The sequence below is a fragment of the Harmonia axyridis genome, chromosome 7 (assembly GCF_914767665.1).
Source record: "Harmonia axyridis chromosome 7, icHarAxyr1.1, whole genome shotgun sequence".
Taxonomy (NCBI): domain Eukaryota; kingdom Metazoa; phylum Arthropoda; class Insecta; order Coleoptera; family Coccinellidae; genus Harmonia; species Harmonia axyridis.
The window spans coordinates 14221966-14243488 of NC_059507.1; the positions used below are offsets into that span (position 1 = coordinate 14221966).

Genomic DNA, 21523 nt, shown 5'->3' on the forward strand with positions numbered 1-21523 from the left:
TCGCCTCAGGCAACAATAGGTGAAAGAGTATTACTATGCTGAAAATAAGATCTAATAGTAGAAGCTTTTTAGAATTGGCTACACTGTTTGCCGGGAAAGATTGTAAAAAACGGAAATCGAATACAACACAACCGAACCTCATTGATCATTCAGAAAACTATAAAAACGGAAAAATCACGAACAAGTCAAGAAAAGAAAAACTTCACAAGAAAATATTACCTGTTATATCAAAAATGAAAGGCATCGAACCATTGTCAGCGTTCGCGGTTTATAAAAAGATGTATGGTCAAACATCTGATCCTTCCAGCAAATTGAAGAAATTTAAAACAAAAAAAAGCAAAAAACAAGCAGGACTTAACCCTAAGAAAGTTTTGCTGGGTTTGGAGAAGAATGATATTTCCCTGAAAACTAGTAAGTCCGCGGTTACTACATCCCATAATGAAAGTTCATCTAAATGTAAACACAAATCTATCAAAAAAGATAAAGAGAGTCCTTCATCTAAATCCATAAAAAAAGATAAAGAGAGTCCTACATCTAAACCCATAAAAAAAGATAAAGAGAGTCCTACATCTAAATCCATAAAAAAAGAAAAGGAAATTCTTGAACATGAGTTTATCAAAATAGAGAATGAAAGTCCTGGTGTAAAAAAGGTAGAAAGGAAGCGTAAAAGAGGAAAACGAAACAATGAATCAAACTCTTATTTATCTGATATGAATGAACTGGAAACAACAAACGATAATGAAAATGCAAAGGAAAATGGTGAAGAACAAATGGTAATGAATGATCCCATTAATGAAGGTCTCAAATTATTCGAATGGATGATCAATCCAATGAATATTAGGCAATTCTTCAAAACTTATTGGGAAACTGAACCTCTTTATGTTTCTAGAAAGGATAAAAAATATTATTCAACCTTATTCTCGTCAACAATTTTTGATAAAATATTAAGGGAAAATAGTCTATATTATACAAGAAATGTAGATGTTGTAATTTATCAAAATGAAGAGAAAGAAGTTTTAAATCAAGAAGGTAAATAACGTCCTGTTCTCTTGGGCATTTCGGCCATTGGCATTTAACCAATTCAAAATTCGTCCTGTAAATATTTATATTCGCCTTTTAAAGAGATTTACATCACATATTCACTGGTTACTATATAATGATGTAATTTAAAAGTTATGTTAAATTAATTTTATCTGTATATTTTTAAGGAAAGGCAAATCCTTCAGCATTATGGGATTTCTACAGCACTGGCTGCAGTGTAAGGTTATTGAATCCACAGACTTACCATAAAAAAATTCATCTTTTACTGACAACCTTACAAGAGTACTTTGGTTCAATGGTTGGTGCAAATGTTTATTTAACACCCCCAGATTCTCAAGGTTTTGCGCCCCATTATGATGACATTGAAGCTTTCGTCTTGCAGATAGAAGGAAGGAAACATTGGAAATTATATCACCCTAAGTAATTTCTTACAGAATATCATATGAAATAATCATTAAAATAATTGTATAATCTATTTTAGAGACGAAGATATGTTGGCTCGACACTCTAGCAAAAACTTCAAACATGAAGAACTAGGAGAACCATTCCTTGAAGTAGCTCTAGAAGCAGGATCAATGCTATATTTTCCAAGAGGTGTAATTCATGAAGGTTGGACAGATTCAGAAGCTCATTCTCTACATATCACAGTGTCTGTTTATCAGAATAATGCCTATGTTGATTTATTAGAAAAAGCACTTCCTCTTGCTCTCATGAAGGCAGCAAAATCAGATTTGGAATTTAGGTAAGAATTAATAAATACAAGTATAATCTGGAACATGAACACTAGATACACAATATACTATTTATATTCAAAGCACCCCTAACAATGATTTTATTTCCAGGAAAGGATTGCCTCTACACTTTTTGCGAAGTACCAAAGCCAAAATTACCATGAAAAAAAGAGTCTTGACACTCATTGACAAATTGAAAGAATATTTAGATGTTGAAGATGGACTTGAAGAATTGGGAAGAAAATTGGTATATGACTCAATGCCTCCTGCACTCTCCCCTGAAGAAAGTAGTGGTTCCTCCAAGGAAGGTGGAGATTTATTAGATAACGGCGTTGTATATAATAAGTAAGTATTATCAATTCATATTGTTCTATGTACCAAAAGATTAAACTTCCAAAAATGCTACATACATTAATTGGATAAAAATATTGTGTTACAAAATAATAAAGAATAACGCTTTAGAGGAGAGAGACCCTATACAATTATCAAATTGGCAGAAATCTAGGTTAATAGAGCTGTCATCGAAAGTAAGTAGCGATAGACTGGTTTCACTCTTTTTGAAGCTCATCAGTATTGCATGACCTAATCATTGTATATTCAAGGAAAAAAATAATTCGGTGAACAGATAACCTGGTTGGAAATTAGGTGATGATATGAAATAACAGAACAATCTCAAGCTCTATTCAAAATTTCAACGTATGAAATCATTAGTAACACAGAAAATTCAATAAGAATATGGAAATTATTTAAATAAATATATAGCAATCAAAATTAAAAGTAGTTATTTGGTCACCCTCTTTTTGGAGTATTTTGAGTTAATAACTTAAATTTTCTTACAGGGTGGAATTTGATCTCAGTAATAAAGTTCGGCTGACTCGTTATCATTGTATTCAACTTGAGCGCAGGGGAGAACAACCGAAACTATACTACTCCACTGAAAACTCGAAAATTTATCATGGAGAAGAAGAACAATGTGTTGAACTAGATGAATCAATGGTTCCTCTTATTGTGCATCTACAGAAAGCTTACCCTAGCTATGTTAGAATTGGGGATTTACCACTTGACGATACTGAAGTAAAGGTCCAATTAGTTTATGATTTGTGGGAAAAAGGCATTCTACTTACCACTGCTTGATTATTTTTAAATGTTTTGACTAAATTTTTTCAGATAGTTGTGTTTGTTTATATTTAATGTTAATTAATTAGTTTTATAAACCTTTAATAAAAATGTTATCATTTATTATTAAATGTATTAATAGTTTCTTCTGTTTTAATTTACACCTGGAATAATGCGGAAGAAATACATTACACCTAGAAATTAATTCACCACAATCCAATCTCAGATGAAGAGATTCTCATCACATATTTTATGTGAGGAATAAATAATTATAACAGGTTCTACCTTTCTTGCGAAAGAAATGATTTTACATTAAAAAAAATTCAACTTTAGACAATTAGCCTCACACCATTTCAATAATTCTACTAATGCACTTTAAAATTTTAAACAATCACTTTTAGGAAGAGCTTAAAATCTCCCGCAAATAACAGCTACAAATTGAATCATCAACAAACAGCAGAAATAGAAGTGGGCCAAGATTAGAGCCCTGAGGCAGAGCAGACAGATAACCGTGTACCTACTCGATAAGGATGAATAATGGACATCTCAACACTGTAATAGTACCTGATATTCTTGAAGAATATGTCATAACATTTGTTCCAAAATTCCTCCTAATGCAAGATAAAGCCCGTCCTCAAACTGCTAGAGGATAGTATACCTATGTAATTACTTCGGGAAGTTGGCTATTAGTATGGAATGGCGAGCTCCTAACACGGATCTGAACCCCATGCAATAGTTTTGGGACATCCTTAGGTTCTCCTTACTTGTGCCTATAACCTCTAAACTACTGGAAGGTCTCACAATTTTTCGTTTATAACGAAAGAAAGTGGTTATTTTCAACTTCTCTTCATTAATGATTATTGAGATTATTTAAAATTATTCAAATGGTCCATAGGTCCTGCTTGAGAAAATTTATTTTTTCGAATTTAATTTTTTTTTTATATTTGTTGTCAAAGTTGATATAGTTATGAGAAGCAAAGATATACTGAACGTAATATTGAAAGTATACAATTGCACATTTCCACGAGAATGTTAAAAGGAACAAAATTTACTTTGGAGTTGAGAGATTGACATCAGTTTAGTTAAGAAGTACCTCAAGTCAAGATTTATTGCCATTTATCTGTTTTTAGTTTAGTTCTATAAGAATAACCTACATTCTTTTTATAAACACTGAAAAGTAAAACATAAATATATTAACAGATATACATTAGAAGTACAATATTCAAACTAGCTCATCTCATCAACTATGTTGACTTTATTGTTACATCTCAATTTTTACTGTTTCAAGATGAAAAAACTCTTACAGGTTGATCTATATTTCATCCTCACTCAAAGTCAATTTCTTCTTTTGTGGAAACAAGACATCCGTCATATACTTGACAAATAACTTTACAAATAGGTAGCACATAAAACACTGGGAGAGTCTGAAAACATTGCTGATAAATATATCAGCATAGTACATTGCTTATTATATTCTTTCAGATCTTTTTTTATTACTGATATTATACTGATGGATTTTTTATGTTTGAATTATAGAACCTAAAAAAATGAAGTCTTTTCAGTTGCTTGACAGTTTAATCAAAAATAATATTTATTTAACACAAAAAATATGAGTGATGAATTTCGTAATTGTCAGCTAATTTATTGTGGACGGCGTAGTCAATTTTGAACTGGCTCTTGAAATTGGTATTTTAGCTTCTAAGCATTTAGCAAAATATTGAAGACCTCCAAAACTGCAGGTATGCCGAGAAAATTTGTGATTTAAATATTGTTGATTTAAATGAAACAATGCCGAGTTCTTTAATTGATATAGTACGTTTATTGCTGAATTAAGGAAAATAATATAGCACAAGAGATAATAATGACTATCTAGCGACCATGACATAGATAAGTGACAATTTAAAACAAAATTATAAAAAATTTAAAGATTTTGCCTTTTCAAAGTGGGAGTAAAACAGCCCCCTATGAGTCAACTCTAGTTACGCCAATGGTCTCAAATACATATGGTTCTGATGTAAATATTATTTTGTCTTATACACGATAACTTTTGAAAGGAAGGACTTAGAAACTTGAAATTTTTACGGAATGTTGCATTGGCGAAGCCAGCTTTCAAGATTAGGGGAGGCCAGTGGCGTGCTGCCACCCACTAAAATTTGACATCCACTAAGGCTTAAATAAATACAAGATTAACAGAACTATAATTTCGATTTACTTTGGCATCCCAAAAAAAAATCTAATATATGTATTTAGAATGATTTATTCTACATAGGATGATTCATTTGATACAATTGGTATTTTATGTAAAACATTTATTCAGAACATTATAGTTAAATAGGATCATAATTCATATCAATCAACACTGAAATTCTTTGCCAATTCTTCTTTATTCAAATAGCGATTCATCCAAACCCATCTGAAAAGAAAAAAATTGCATTATATTTTATGTTTAATTACGATCATGATGATTCTATAAAAAGCGATACCGTCAGTTTCTGTATTATTTTTGGAAATCACCTAATCTTTATCTCCACATTGAAAGTCTTTGGACGATTTGAAAATAAAAATTAGTGTTCCATCAACTCGAAAAATAAAATCAAATTACAAAATATGAATTGATCGAAATGCTAAAGCACCTTAACTACTGAAAGGGTTCTGAAAAATCTTTCTTTTAGGAGGTAAGTAATATTAAACGAAATAAATGAAATCATTGAATGATTAATGAAAGAACTTCAAAAAGTATTCCATACCTCTTTTCCTTTCTTTACTCCACATTGTGCTAATAGAGTAGCATACTTGCATTTGTCATCTAATGATGATACTGAAAACGAAACAAATATTAAAAAATACATAATTAGTTACATACATAAGAAATAGGCATGTAGAAGAATAATTTCTGTTTCTACATTTTTTCATGTTGAAACTAATCACAATGCGTCCTTTATCTTTAGTGCACTCGGAATAATAAAAAGTAGGTATTCACCTTCTTCTGCACAAGCTTTTCCAATAGTCATTAGTTTTTCGTATAAATCAGGATCATCAGCCTTAAGTGGCTCCATCATTTTTATTGCTCCTTCGGCATGAAGGGACCCATCTGCATGCATCTTTAATAAAAAATATTATTGGCATATAATCTACGAAGCATTTAAAGAAAATAGTCCAGATTTTCGGGAAAACTATCTTATTTCAATAAAATTATTTTAGTTTGAGAAATATACAAGGTGTTCCCAAATTGCAGGTACAAAGGAAAATGAGAGATTCGCTAGGACAATTTTAAGAAAAAAAGTCCTATAAACATGGGCCCGCAAAAGCTTTATTTTCGAGATACAGGGTGTTTCTTGTAATCCTACTTTTTTGTGACGATTATACCAGTTTATTGAATCTTTATTAATCTTCGATACAGATTGAGTGAATAAGTACAAAAACTTATATATAATTAATTTATTCATCACAGCTTATAGTAACTGAATATTTATTCAATTATAATAATTTGAATTTTCCTGAGGATTGCTAGGGAATTATTTGACATTTTTTCTCGAAATTGGTAGCAGATATGACCAAACTACAAGAAATCAAAGTGTATTCACACTTAGTATTGAAACAAAGTTTCTGTTAACATTTTTCTAAACTACCAGTGGTCCAGCAAAAAAATAGTTTTGGAGGAAGGAAAAGGGGCACTGTTCCAGAAAAAAAATATCATCCTGTAGATTAGAATTAAAAAAATGCATAACACTTGACGAAAACTTCAAAGTGACATATCTATGCCAAATTAAAGTTAAACATTTTGTGAAGGGAAGCTGGGAAGGTGCTATGGGAAAAAACTTGAAAAAATCAAACTTTAACCCTATATCTCGAAAACCCAGCGTTTGCAGCCCCATGTTTATAGGACTTGTTTTCTTAAAATGATCCAAGGAATCTGTCATTGTCATTTGTACCTCCAATTCAGGAACACCCTGTAGGTAAATATTTGAAAAGGGACTAAGCTTCTAGGAGAAAAATTTGTGAGATTCATACAGGTTCACCTCTTAATATCAACTTCATCATTGAACTCTTATACCTATTAATAATTTCTTACCATATCGAAATGTTTATAGAAACAGAAGATCATACATTCTCCCTCATGTCTTGAAGGCATTTTGTGTGCAATAAGTTCAGCAATATCATCTGGAATTCGAAAACAATGTAATACAAATTTCATGCTATGATTTAGGTACTAATTCCCATTTTATTAGGAAATATCTCAATATACACATATGAAAAATCATATAAAATATCTTTATTAAAAGAAATAATAAAAATTTCGTGGCACTCGGTGGAATTTGAATTTATTCATCAATTTCTTAAATTTCTTATTTATATAATGTGCATGTGAATATACTTGTATGAAATACATTGTATGTACTCTTAACGATGAATAACTATTATATTACCTAATAATAATTACTTTTTTTTTAACTACTTTTATCTTTTGCCAGATTGAGATATTTTTTTCATTTGGAAAGGAAAAAAATTGATATTAACCTTCGTTCGCTCCTACTTCTGCTGCACATTCTCCCCCTACGGTTTCTAAACGTTCCATGAATTTTTCCTTAAGTTCTTGACTCAACTGAAAAAAGTCGAAAAAATAAATCATATATTTATAATAATGAATATCAAAAAATAAGATTTCCGTTTTACAATTTTCTTTATTTGCTAATATTAATGGTAATGAAGGAAAGAGGTGAGTTATAAATTGAAATCACTACAAACTAAACATTAATAATTATTCAGGTATCAAAGGTATAACATAAATATTCTCTCAATAGTTCTGGAAAAATCTCTCTAAGGCGTTTTTTTTTCTTTATGATTTCTTTAGCCTAATTTTCCAAAATACTGAAAATTGCAGAATTTTTTTTCTTTAGTCGATTTTAAACGTAAATATCTGAGAACAATTGAAAACAAACAGGCAGCAATTTTTTTCAGGAAATCGAATTTAATTAATTTCACCTGAACAGGTTCTTTTTATTGAAAACTGCAGATATACTAATAAAAATTAAACAAAACTAACCCCATTAACAGCAACAACAGCCACACATGCCACTACAATGAATCGGAACATTTTGACAGTTTTCCTGCGTTTTTCACTTTTTCACAAAAATTGGAAAAGACCTCGAATTGTACTGAAGATGTCTGCAGATGCAAAATTTTATATACCTACTGAATAGTTGAATATTTCCACCACTTTTCTCGAATCGGAAATGCTTAAATTCAGATAATCATTTCATTGTTTATTGCCTATTAGATTTTTCATAATAATCGCTGAAACTCCTAATTATAATCAAATTATCAAGGGATGATTGCTACTCACTGTTAATTAAAAGAGGATTAGATCACGGTTGAATTGTGAAGCGTTGTACAGATTTTATTATTATTTTTGTTCGATTAGTGGTCACTTGCTAATGAAGTTTTCTGGTGAATTTATTCATTGCATATTTTTCAAACAATATCCTCTTGACTTGACAATATCAAACTCAAGTGCGTGGTTGACTAAACGAACTTTGAGAAGTTCCCAATTTTAAGCGATGGTTGGTTTTAGAGAAGGTAAACAATACTTCATTATGTGGAAATGATATTCTCTTATATTCCTAATTTATGAAATTTTTCTAAAACAATTTTTTTTAGCCATAAAATGTATTATGTATTATTTTCTCATAATTTCATTTTTATTGTCAACTATGTGGTAGTTTTCAGCTTGTTTTTTGCTTCGATATATTTACTTAATTCAGTCTTCTGGTGATAGTTTTCGAAATATGTGCCCCCAAAATTAACAATAATAATACAGTCTTTATTTGGCAAATTCTAGGGGCGAAGTCTAGCGAAGTCTACTCAACCCCTCAACAAAATACAAATAAAAAAAAAATAAAAATTATGGAAAGGAAATACAACATAAATAATATACATCATGAATAACAATAATTATTTAATTAACCAAATTGACATGACAATGTCATTTGTGTATTTTGGTTTGCTCTAAAATTTATAAAAATATCAAATTCTGCTTAAATTTTCCATGAAATCGATACCCAACGAAAATTCCATCTTTATTTTATATTTTTGTATCTTAGTGTACTTTCCAAACACTTCGGAAGATATACATTCAAGATAAGATTTAAATGAGGTGGTTCCGTTTCACTGCAACCTAACCTTATGGTCTATTGTGCTCCTTTCAAAGCTATTCCAGTCATAGCGTGATCTACAGCTTGCCTTCCAGTTCCAGAGTTCTAATGAACAATGAACTCCAGTACCTGGGATGCCTTCAAGGAGGTTACTTCCTCACTTCTAGAAGTTCCTTGTCCAAAGCAGATTTTGCGTTGGCTAGTGATGGCGAGGCATTCCGTCACCAGTTCATTCGGAGTTTCTTCCTCCTCCCCACAGAATCTGCACTGACATCTGAGTCATTTTCTGCTAGACCCATTTCCATGAGGTGATTCCTGAGGTAACAATGCCTTGTGGGGAATCCAGTGAGGATGTGTAATATATTCTTGTTAAGATCCAGGTACTTCTCGGATCTCGCAGTGCCAAAGAAACTTTTAGGAATGATCCAACCCAGGAAGATTCCGACAGAGTGTTGGTTTTTTCCTTCTCCTGAAACTCTTTCTTGTATGTGCATTTATTTATACCGAAGAAAGGTTCAGGTCCAATGATAGGAGAGTGATCATTTTTTGGCAAGTTTGTTGGTCTCTTTATTCCCTTTAATTCCCAAGTGGCTGGGAACCCACAGCTTGTTATTCTTGCCTATTTCATTCTGTTTTCTTCGGTACTGCGATACCAAGAATCGATGATATGTGAGCTCAGTGCTTTGATTGCAGCTTGAGTATCAGAATGTATCGCTGTATCACATTTCTGATAGTTTCTTGCTAGGTTAATTACCACACATCTATAGCAAGTATCTCTGCCTGAAAGCTGAAAGACACTTAGACAACGGCCTAACGAGAATGAGCATTTGGTACCAGTCCTGAATATTCCAGAGCCAGTCCCCGTCGTGGTTTTAGAACCATCTGTGTACCATTTAATGGTTATTTTTTAGAACTGGTATTGTCGTCTCCTTTTTCCAATCTTCTTTTCTACTTAGTATCGTAGTGAAGGTTTTCTCGATGCTTATTTTCTTTATCATCTCACTACTGGGAAGGTAGCTGATGGTATGTAAACAGTCAGGTGGGACCAGGCTCTCTGATTTCTAATGTGCAATGTGCTGGTATAAGCAATTCATCGATAAAGTGAGTTTTTCAAAAATTCTGCTAAGATATGCATATACCTAGCTAAATTTCAAAAAAATCACTTTATCGATAAATTTACCTGCACACAATTTTAGTGGAACCTGATGAATAGATTCTCAGATATCGACATTCTACAAAAAAGCATGAAAAAAAAATTGCATGAACAATCCTTCTGATTTCCATATTTTAGCTCAATCAGATAATAGAAATTTTCGATTATTCAGAAAATAAAATTGCGTAGAGGTATAATTTTTGAACTATCGGAAGGATTTTGATTTCAAACAAACACAACAGAGGAAACTTTGAAGATTAAAATTATCTAGCATATGTATTCCGTTCGAGTGGACGGCCTGGTTGGGCAAAATTGATTTTAACCTCGAATTGTTCATCATTGAGCGAAACCCATTCATTTAACACCACTCCCGGTTCAAAATTCGTAAAATACAGACTTCTAGGCTGTTCATCTCGAACAAACTCGCAAAAAAGTAAACAAAACATTTAGGTGTCATTGCATTATGTGAAAATGTCTCTTATTTTCGTAACGCATAGCATTTTTCAGGAAAAACAACATATGGGTCGAATCAAAAGTAAATGCCTTCAAAATCTTTTATTCAAATTTTTACAACTATACATACATCGTAATAAATATTTCATTTTTATTTCACTGGACCTTTCAATGGATCATTGAAGCATCCAATCCCATCTGTAAATTGAAGGAGTTGAAAATAATGTTATTCAAAATAAAAAATTATAAATAAAGGAAATAACTTATATCAAATTGAAGGGTTTGATAAGAAAGTACACTCGCTTGAGTTGGCACAATATTCTATAATCACGCGGCGTTTGACTGATCATTTTGTTTGTTTTCAGTTTCATATATATCAGAGCGTAGAAAAATCCACGAGATTTGTGGAAAACTCATGAAACTCATGAAAACCACATTACGGTTGATTTTTATCTTTCCAAAACTCAAATCATCAAAAACCGTTTTTAGTTGACAGAAAACAAAGTTTCGAGTTTCGAGTAAAAACTTGATTCGCTAAAATACGTTCTAAAAATGTATTGACTATTGTATTATTTCTTGATTTGAATGTTTTATTTAGGAAGGCGATTGAATAAATTTGCATGAATATGTAGGTAATTTTGTATTTCCTTAACCAATTCCCGATACTTATGGTTCATTATTTCCAATATCCAAAGAAAAGGAATTGTTTTAATCAAACATGTATTTCGTATAAGGAATTCTTAAAATCGTTTGAGGAAAACATACAGAAGTTTTTTCCAGAAGACATATAAATCCGAATTTGATTGAATTTTAATGAATCTAAAGGAAGCAATTTTCCTTCGAATTCCTTCTTCTAATATCAAATAAATCATTGAAAATTAATAATCCAATAGATAAATACCTCTTTTCCTTTCTTCACTCCACACACGGTCAATTGAGTAGCATATTTACATTTGTCATCGTCCTTGGCAACTGTAAGAGAGAAAAAGCAGTGAAATATAAAATTCCTTCAAATGCACAATAATCATAATTAGAAATCAAATCATATGAATTTGCATTTCCCAATTCAACTAATATATTCAGCCAATTCTCAGTTTTCACATATTCTATAACAAATCTAGGAAATGCTTCCTATTTTTGGTTTATAATTTTCAATAAGAAACCTTTGGAATCATTGGGGGAGAACAATTTTCAACTCCCTTTGAAATTTTGACAGTTTTGGAATGTATAGAATCCAAAACTCGAATGAAATGATCCATCCAGAGCTTTTGTCAGAAAATGTGAAAGATTTTTGCATGAAATTCGGTAGAAACATCAATTGCTCTACACTGCATCGCTACTCATAGCTCAATAAGACGATACATGAATTTTCAAATAAAAAAAAGAAAACAAAATTGAAAAAATTCATCTCTCCAAAAGTTAACATCACTTAAACATGAAATTGGAAACAGGAATTGCTGTGCTACTGAATATTTACAATATTTATCACTTAATTTTTAAATATAGGTATATTCGATTGGGACAAATTTAAGGTACGACCGTTTTGTTCAAGTTTTGACACTTTGACTTAAAGCTTATTTTAAAATTTTTTCTTGAATATTTCAAGCTATTTAATCAATTCTCTATCATTACCTTCTTCTTGACACATCTTTCCAATAGATATCAATTTCTCATAGAGTTTAGGATCATCTGCTTTCACTGGTTCTAAAGCCTTCAATCCACCTTCCTTGCTGAAAGTTCCATCTTCATTCATCTATAGAAAAAGCTTTCTTAGAAATGTTGTGCAAGAAATATTTCGAAGTGTAAATAAAAATCGACAAGTTTGAAATTAAAACACAATAACTATCTCTGGTCTGGTTGATAAGAAGTTAGGAAAGAAGATTTACGCTTTTATCGTATGGATTTTCTTCAAATACCTTTAGCTGAAAATGCAGTATCTACTTACCAAACCTAAATGCTTATGGAAGCAGAAGATCATGCATTCTCCTTCATGTCTTGATGGTGCTTTGTGAGCTAATAGTTCAGCAATATCCTCTATAAAGAATTCAATTTTCAATTCTTATTCGTTCTTTTTTTCGATTTGAATGAAAAAAGGAAAAAAAATGGAATGAGAATTTAATCTCGGTAATAATTCTTCTAACTTTTCTGGTTGAGTTCAGGATCATAACTTTCAAAATGTATGCATCTTGCCATCAGAATTTTGAAAAATTTTAGGTATTATTGGTTTTTTTTATAGAAAATATATCGGAAAATATATGAACACGAAATTATATTCCTTTAAGAAGTGTATAGTTTAAGAGAAAGTTGAGATCTTCATGACTTTTTATCACTAAAGCAAAAGATTTCCATTATGGAAAAAAAACTTTTACCTTCATTAGCTCCAACCTCCTTAGCACACTGTCCACCTATATTCGTCATTTTTTCTATGAATTCATTCTTCAGTTGTTCACTCACCTGAAACATTAATAATTTTAAGTTCATAAATCTTGAAAAGCTGGAAAGTTCATACAAGTAGTTTTTTTTGTGTTGATTATTTCACAGTTATTAATTCATAAATTATGTTTTGACTTCAGATTTGTGTCTGAACAAATACATATAACAAATTTCACAACTGGAATGATACAATTTAAAAATGTTATAAGGGCAACACTGTATATTATTTTGTGACATTTGTCAACAATTTAAAAATTGTTGAATTGCTTCAAAAATTTTGAATACTGAAAGAAATACCAAGCAGTTGCTGAGGCGTTCTTAATAACACTATTGAATTTTTCTACAATACAACGAATAGTGAGTTGATTGACTCAATAATTTCATTAATTCTTCTCAAATTTCTCTCAGTATTGACGAATAAGCACAGCTTTCGATAAATAATACAAAAATTTTAGGTTCAGTGGATTATGCCATGCAATCATGGAAAGATACAAGCTTCAACAGCGTTTAGAAATTGTTCTATCAAAATGAGTGTCCAGTTGAGAATACTGTGAGAAATTTAAGAAGAATTCAAGAAGATGAATCTAAATTTTGGTTGAATGGCTGATCAAATATCAAGATTGCAGGAAAAAAAACTTCTCTTTCATTTTGGCCTCAGTATTTTTTTGTAGAAGGATATATCATCAAATTATAATTCCATCATAGGGCAGAAATTGATTGAAAATAATTTTTGTTAATTGAATAATTATCTTCATCTCAATACAAATTATAGTTTTTTTTTGTTCAGTTGCGTGTTGGATATATTGGCTTTGTTATTTTGAAATGTTGAAAGATTGAGAAGAAAAATTAATTTGGTTGTTCAACCCCTTTGTGGGAATTCTTGTTATTTGTAGAGTGCATAATATTTGTATAATATTTCTGCAAATAAATTTATTATTATTATTATTATTGTTTTTCTCTTTACTCACCGCGTTAACTGCAACCAACGCACAAGCAACCAAAAATAGGAATTTGAACATTTTTTTCGATGGAATATCAATTTACTGTTTGATATCAATACCTGAACTGAACTGATCACACTAAACACTGGCTTTAGGTTTTATATAGTCGTAAGAATAATTAAGTGATATTCATTCATGCAATAAATACTTCAAATTAAATGTTACCTCTATCGCACGATGCTACATACAATTGTTGCAGTTGTTCATTACTCTGTAATTAATTGTTTATTTAATATTTATATGCCAACTTGTTTTTAGGAAGTTTCGGTTTGTTAGTATGAAGTACAGCATGAATGGCACAATTTTTCAGGGCTGCATGATTATATGGTTCCACCCCTAGTCAATTAATGGATTTAGGCAAGTATGAAATTTTCATTATGCTGTATATTTTGTCAATTCAATATCATTTTACTCGTACTGAACTTAAGAACGTGTAAAATATATTACTTTAACTATTTGAAATTGAAAATAAAGATCATTTTACGAGGTGGGCAATTCACAGGTTTTTAACAAAAAACGCGTCTACCATAGTAAAACACATTTTTTGGCAAAATTCATTGGCGCTAAATTTCTTTTCAGCGAGCATTCTTTTGAGGTCTGAGAACAGGAAAAAGTCGCTGGGGGCAAGCTCTGGTGAATACGGTGGATGCAGAAGAAATTCGAAGCCCAATTCATGCAATTTTGCTATTGTTTTCATTGATTTGTAACACGGCGCATTGTCTTGATGAAACAGCACTTTTTTTTTCTTCAAATGGGGCCGTTTTTTAACGATTTCATCCTTTAAACGATTGTTGATGGTCTGGCTCTTTTGGAGGTAATCAATGAATATTATTCCTTGCGGATCCCAGAATACTTATGCCATAACCTTGCCAGCTGACTGTTGTGTGTTCCTCGCTTTGGATTTGGTTCATCGTGTGCAGTTCAATCAGCTGACTGTCTATTGGACTCCGGAGTGAAATGATGGAGCCATGTTTTATCCATTGTCACATATCGATGCAAAAATTCAGGTTTATTGCACTTAAACAGCTTCAAACACTGCTCAGAATCATTAACACGTTGTTGCTTCGATTTATGAGCTCACGCGGCACCCATTTCGCACACAGCTTTCCTCTGTACAAATTCTAAATTTAGCATACCAATCAATGATGGTTGATTTTTCTGATGCAGACCCCAGAAACTCTTCATCAAGCCAATATTTTGCTTAAACTGTATTTTTTACCTTCAAAAAGCACACGAAATTCTTTTTTTTGCATCTTTTTTCAAATAACAAAAGTAGCTACACTCACAACGCAATATCTCACAAACGAATTGCCGGACTGCTGTAAAATTTTGACACGTATCATTTGAAGGTTGGTACCAACTAAAAATCATATGGATTTACTACTAGCACCGCCATCTGTGCAACAGACCGCGGACTTTTCAATTGGCCTAATATGTCTGTATTTTCGAATTTTGAGTCAGGAATTGTTTCAAACGATGATGAATTCGTGGTCGAAAACATAGTAAATTCAAGAAGAATAATAGTTGAAAAAGAAATACTCAATTTTTTCCTGATTCGATCGGGTTTACACATCAACATCTTTGGAATTTTATTCTTAGGAAACAACTAAATTGAGAAAGATTTTTGTAGATTGAGGTATGAAACCTGACAATTCTCAAATCATCTCTGATCTAAAATTGGATATGTTGATGACATGAAACTCGTTTTTATCTATTTTTCAAACAATAACAAATGTAGCGTCACTCAACTTCATCTTGATCCAACCTGCATCTTTTGAAGCTTGGTTCTAACGAGAAAAAAAAGTTGTACGGCACTGGCTGTGTCATCTGTGCGCTAGGCCGGAACTTATTATTAGTCATCCTAAAATTTGGCTATATGGCTTTCACACAAGAAAAATTTTTTCTGATTCGAAAACTCTTTAAGAAACGAAATATCTTCTTCTTCGAAAAAGACCTGAATTTTCTAGAGTTGTCGAGTTTACGGCATTTCATTCCTAAAAAATTCATCAATGAATTATTTTTCAATTTTAAAAATCTCTCCATTCCATTTCGGATGTATGACTACAAATACTGTGTTAAAGTCATTATTTCTTCCAGGTGTAAAGTTCCAAATATCTCTGAGTATATTCATAAGAATAGAAACTTTTTTGGGAAATCCAATTATCAATGAAAAGAGTATGGTTCTGGCGATCATTGATTGAACATTTTTTTGGTTGACGATTAACCTATTCACACATCACCTTTTGGACTGTATTCCATATTGAATTGGAAGTCCGATGATTATCTTCGTTTCGTTTGATGTATGATACATAATTTGTTCGATCTGATGGTCTATTATATTAATTTACAAGTTTTTGATATATCCAAATAATAGTAGTATGATACCTGTGGCTGTGAATTTGATTGCTTTATTTGATTTGATTGTTGGGTAATTGTTCAAAATAGGTAGTTAAATGTATAGTTGAATGAATCATTATAAGAAAAACTCAATGACGTGTTGAAACTGTGTCGCCATATAATTTATATTTATTGAAGTCTTCGACAATGATTATTTTTGATAAACGACCAATTAAATGTTGTACTTACCTACTTTTCTTAGTCTAAAAGCAAAATGCAAACTACCGTAATACTATAATTATGTCCTGATTGAAAGAAAAACCGAAGTGACTGTTTTGAATCATGAACCTATATTATTTATTCTCCTTTTTTTAATATCTAATAGAGAAAACTTACATTGTAATCAAATATATTTGTTTTATATGAGTTCCATTTTGTGCCAAATTTGAGTAAGATTTTCAGTTTTTCTATTTGATTTTTGGATTCTGCATATTAGCATATTCCAGTAGTGTGACTTAAAATTTGAGTTGGAAATTCTTTCCTTGAAAGATTGCAAAAGTTCTTCATTTGCATATATGAAACCTTCATAGCGATTTGATATACTCCATTCACCCATATTCATTAAATTATTAATGTTTAATTAGATTAGTTGAATTAATTGCGTATATGTAGTGATGAAATGGGCGGATTTTATCATTTGGATTTATTATGGCAGCTAATCCTTTAATTTTATATTACATGTTTGCATCGGAAAAGGATATATAATTAAGTGTCAATGGTTTCTGATTAATTTTTATAAGCTTATGCCAAAAAAACGTCCTGCTATTATTTTGCTCAAATGTCTGTGATTCTCCAATTTTGAGCCGAGAGTGGTCTCGAACAATTCAGCTATTCGAACAGAATGTGCTAGAGACTTGAAACGGTAGGTCCAGGGTCCGAATATCTTAATTGGGTTCGTTTTGGAAAAATGTGTTGTCCATAAAAATTTTTGTTTTAAAAATGATTGGGTATAATTAGTTTTGAAAGGACGAAATTCAGCTATGTATATTTTCACATGAAAAATAGTAATTTACGTAACAAGTCCGAAAAATAGGGTTTTTTTTGGACGAATAGAATTTTGACGAATTGTGAGTCCAAAAAAAACAATTTCGGGCGTGTTGCGTACAATATTTTTTCGTCAACTGTGTAGAATAATACTATCGCTGCTGCTTTCCATATTTTGTTGCGACTGCGATAAAAAAACATGCAAATTGTTGATAACAAATTTCATAAGAACTGTCAGCCGTTTTCTCGGTTGCTATGGTAATGGCATTTATTAAAAATATACCTACCAAGATTTTCATATTCACAATGACACAAACGACGTGATTCTTTTCCGGCCTAGTCCGGGAAGTACGTACTTTCCGGACTAGGCCGGGAAATGCTACTTTCTCAGAGAAAAAGCGTCCGGGAAGTACTCACATCCCGGACGCCAAAAAAAGTAATTTACATAGGCGTACAAACTTTGCTTCTACCGTTTTTTTCAGAATTTCGAGGCTTTATTGTAAAAATCTGGTTATACCTACATTTATTAATCAAAGTAATGTCCATCGCTGGCCACTACTTTCTCCCATCTTTCGGGCAGCGTACGAATGGTCATCTTTTAAAACGATTCACGAATCGATCCGATCCAATAAGTATGTCTTGACCACTTTCGCAATATGGGGTCGAGCATTGTCATGCTGTAAAATCATGTCTCTCGTTGTATTGTGGCCGTTTGTCTTTCAATGCTCGGCTCAAACGCATTAATTGCGTTCGATAATGATCGCCTGTGATTGTTTCAGTCGATTTTAACATCTCAATAAACACTACGCCGATCTGGTCCCACCAAATATTGAGCATGACCTTGGAACCGTGAATATTCGGTTTGGCCGTCGACGTGGAAACATAGCCGAGATATCCCCATGATTTTTCCAGTGCCAATGCGATGGAGAAATCCTTTCCGTCTATGCCTTGCAAGAAACTGTTCACAAGCAAACAAACGCCGTTCAACATTTCTCGGCTTCAACACGGACGGGACCTAATTTCCTTGTTTCTGAATCATTCATATGATTTTCAGGCGTTTTGAAATGGCTTGTTGCGTCACTCCCAATGATTCTCCCAACTCTTGTTAAGTTTAACACGAGTCTTGATCATGTAATGCCTCCATTCTTGCATCTTCTAGGTATTTGAGAGCATTCGATGTATTCAGCCGCAGATTGCTTCATATTAATCATTTATCAGAAAATTAAAACCTCCCGCAAATGACGAGAATTTAGCTCGTAAGATGACATGTTCGATCGAGAATAACTTTATAATGCACAAATCAACTCATTTTTTCAAATAAGAACCCATTTTTTTTCATTGATGAGGTCAGGTAGAGTTTACATAAAAAATAGTGTATAAGTGTAACACATGCGACTGCTCTAAAATGCTTATTTCAGTTATTTCCCGAAATATAGCGCAAAATCTCGTGTTCTTCCAAAGAATGGTCTGATTCCCGTTTACGTTATTGAAGGTTTATGGTTTATCCATTCTTCAGAAGCTATGTAGAAAAAAACAAGAATTCAATAATTAATATTATATTATTTTAACCATATGTCCACCGTTTTCTTCGTGTGAGGGTTCCTTTCAATTTTTTTTTGTCCTTTAACTTTTGAAAGTTTCAAAAGTGCATACAAGTGAAAGCTTGAATAATAGATATTCGTTTGATATTATTATAGGACCCAATCTATCAGACCGTGTTTTCGGTGAAAAGAACTAATAGAAATTATTGGGCTATAACAAAGACATCTAATTAACATGTGCGTTTTATACAATTTATTTTTTGGTACCTATTACTCCACTTGTTCTAAAACTGCTATTAAATATTCCATTCGATTCAACATTGTACCCATTACGTAACTCATATTATCGTAGGTAATTGGTCTCTTTCAAACTCATCCGTGATGTCGAATTAGCCGATTCGAAAAACACATCGTCCATCCACAGGAAATGACTAAACAGAAGTATAGATATACCAAATGGATTTTTCTGAGTTCATCACGAAAGAACTAGGTAAATTAAGTCAATCAAATTCAACTAGGATTTTCAATTAGTATGCCTAATATTCTGATGATTGCAATGAATTATCATAGATGGAGATTCAAAAGATTTCCTCCATCACAGTAATTGTTCATAATTATATGCGGTTTTGAATCTAGATATTTCCACATTGAACCAAAAGATTACCTGAATATAACTACTGTTTTAATCTTCCCAAGTTGATATGTTATTTATACAGATTTTTCCAAAGAGTTCGATCTACTACTCTCGGTTTTGTGCAATATATTTTGTATTATTTTACGAAAAGAAGAGTTTTGGTTCAGCATTTCGGTTTCAGGTCGGCTGGGTTTATGATTCCCTCTGGTGTTCCACAGGGTTCTATACTTGGTCCAATTCTGTTCATCATTTTCCAAAATGATATTTTTTTTTTATATTTGTCAAGTTTTTCCTCCTTAAAGTAGATTACTCTGAATTGCTAATCAGGTCCGTTGATGATTGCTGAGATCTTCAGGATGATGTCGATGGTGTTGAGAGAACTCCCTCCCTTTGAACATTAGAAAGTGCAGTGTGATGTCATTTAACCGTGAAAAGACTCACTTTCGATAAAAAATTGCTTGATTATGTTGCGCAGATGGAAATTCGCTCCAAGAGGTTTTTCATATTATCTCGTGTGGTATACCCATACATCGAGTTTCTTTTTGAAACCAGTTTTATGCAAATGGTTTCAAACGGTTTTCCGTGCAATCTTTAGCTCTTGGGCAATAAGAACAGTGCTTACATGACGGTCGGAGTCCATGTTTTTATCGACATTTTCTACAATTGGTCTTCCAGTGCGTGTTGCATCTCGATATCTAGATCAAAAAAAAACTGTAAAATATAGCGTATTTCTTCGTTGCTAGTGTCCATATTTGACGTGGGCTCAAACTAAACAGAGTCAATTAATCACAAAACTAATACAGCAGTTTTTGTAGTACGAAATCTCATCTTTCTAACGCCATCTAGTGGAACCCGGTCGGACTTATACAAAGCAAGATATAGATAACTAAAGCCATATATTGGAAAAATAGTGGATTCATTCTTACCACAGCTAATACATTGTCGTTTATTCATTTACAGAGTAAGCAGAATTCTTAATCTATCGAGAGGATCTCAAGAACTATTGGTGTTAGAAGGAAACAAATGACACATTTTCAATCTCTTTTTTCGTGGCTAATCCAAATCCGAAAATAGAACGTTTTAATAGCTTTTCTCTTGAAGAATTCGCCTTTGCTTCCACTATAGCTAAATTTCTTCCCCTTTTGAGGTCTAAAAAAAGCCAGTAATCACTGGAGCATAGATCTGGAGAATAAGCTGGATAGTCAAGTAGTTTGGAAGCGTAATTTGTGAAATTTGACCATGGTTTTTCTTTTGCATTTGAAGACGCTTTTTCTTGATTTCTGCAATCGATCCAATAATGTTATGCGGTATTCACTGTTGATGGTTTTATCTTTATCAAGATACATATAGTCAATGAACAATATACCACGCATGTTGGATGCCATAAACTTGGAAACTGATGTTTGTGATTTTGTGCGGCTTTCATCGACTGTTTTCCATTCAGCTGATGCTCTCTTTGACAAAGGGGTGTAGTGTAGCAAATTCATTTTACGATTGTACCATACCATCTTTAAACCGTTGTTGTCGAGCAGAGATGAATAATATTTATTAAGCCGTTGCTTTGCTTGTACGGTGTTTTTTCCATCAAAAAACATTATTTTATCAATAGACGAAACTCGTTTTTATCCATTTTTCAAACAATAACGAATACAGCGTTTCTTACGTTCAATATCTCGATCCAGACTGAACTTTAGGTTCCGAGATTTTGATCTTTTGAAGATTGGTAAAAACGAGACACAAAAGTGATACTTATGTCATCTGTGCGCTAGGCCCAAGACTTTTTAAAAAGCTTCATATTAAGAATTCAAAAGTGATTAACTAATCTCTACCGTTTATCTTCCTCATATAGAGTTTTTCTTTTTATTGAATAATTAGTATTTGTACTTG

General features: G+C 32.1%; 3 protein-coding genes and 1 long non-coding RNA gene across 4 annotated transcripts; 2 read left to right on the forward strand and 2 right to left on the reverse strand.

Annotated features, from left to right (window-relative positions):
- The first annotated feature begins 20 nt into the window (after window positions 1–20).
- Window positions 21–3032, forward strand: LOC123684414 (ribosomal oxygenase 1). Its single transcript, XM_045623665.1, has 5 exons — window positions 21–1029; window positions 1209–1461; window positions 1523–1783; window positions 1884–2117; window positions 2612–3032. The coding sequence occupies exons 1-5, from the start codon at window positions 36–38 to the stop codon at window positions 2904–2906; spliced, it is 2037 nt and encodes a 678-aa protein (XP_045479621.1). The 5' UTR covers window positions 21–35; the 3' UTR covers window positions 2907–3032.
- Window positions 3033–4308: 1276 nt separating this feature from the next.
- Window positions 4309–13705, forward strand: LOC123684664. Its single transcript, XR_006748164.1, has 2 exons — window positions 4309–4627; window positions 13535–13705. It is a non-coding gene; the product is annotated as an uncharacterized LOC123684664 (long non-coding RNA).
- LOC123684662 (general odorant-binding protein 19d-like) lies at window positions 5128–8069 on the reverse strand. The gene is made up of 6 exons (XM_045624003.1): window positions 7933–8069; window positions 7407–7491; window positions 6961–7049; window positions 5869–5989; window positions 5636–5706; window positions 5128–5301 (listed from the first exon to the last, which is right to left on the reverse strand). The coding sequence occupies exons 1-6, from the start codon at window positions 7981–7983 to the stop codon at window positions 5272–5274; spliced, it is 447 nt and encodes a 148-aa protein (XP_045479959.1). The 5' UTR covers window positions 7984–8069; the 3' UTR covers window positions 5128–5271.
- On the reverse strand, window positions 10734–14200 carry LOC123684661 (general odorant-binding protein 19d-like). Its single transcript, XM_045624002.1, has 6 exons — window positions 14048–14200; window positions 13016–13100; window positions 12592–12680; window positions 12279–12399; window positions 11548–11618; window positions 10734–10844 (listed from the first exon to the last, which is right to left on the reverse strand). The coding sequence occupies exons 1-6, from the start codon at window positions 14096–14098 to the stop codon at window positions 10815–10817; spliced, it is 447 nt and encodes a 148-aa protein (XP_045479958.1). The 5' UTR covers window positions 14099–14200; the 3' UTR covers window positions 10734–10814.
- Window positions 14201–21523: the final 7323 nt, after the last annotated feature.

Coding starts and splice junctions, on each gene's coding strand:
- LOC123684414 (XM_045623665.1), top strand. CDS start 36: ATGCTGAAAATAAGATCTAATAGTAGAAGCTTTTTAGAATTGGCTACA. Junction 1,784..1,883: donor AAATCAGATTTGGAATTTAG/GTAAGAATTAAT, acceptor TTTTATTTCCAG/GAAAGGATTGCCTCTACACT. Junction 2,118..2,611: donor AACGGCGTTGTATATAATAA/GTAAGTATTATC, acceptor ATTTTCTTACAG/GGTGGAATTTGATCTCAGTA.
- LOC123684662 (XM_045624003.1), bottom strand. CDS start 7,983: ATGTTCCGATTCATTGTAGTGGCATGTGTGGCTGTTGTTGCTGTTAAT. Junction 5,707..5,868: donor AAAAGCTTGTGCAGAAGAAG/GTGAATACCTAC, acceptor TTTCGTTTTCAG/TATCATCATTAGATGACAAA. Junction 5,302..5,635: donor GAGTAAAGAAAGGAAAAGAG/GTATGGAATACT, acceptor TTTTCTTTTCAG/ATGGGTTTGGATGAATCGCT.
- LOC123684661 (XM_045624002.1), bottom strand. CDS start 14,098: ATGTTCAAATTCCTATTTTTGGTTGCTTGTGCGTTGGTTGCAGTTAAC. Junction 11,619..12,278: donor AAAGATGTGTCAAGAAGAAG/GTAATGATAGAG, acceptor TCTCTCTTACAG/TTGCCAAGGACGATGACAAA. Junction 10,845..11,547: donor GAGTGAAGAAAGGAAAAGAG/GTATTTATCTAT, acceptor TTCAATTTACAG/ATGGGATTGGATGCTTCAAT.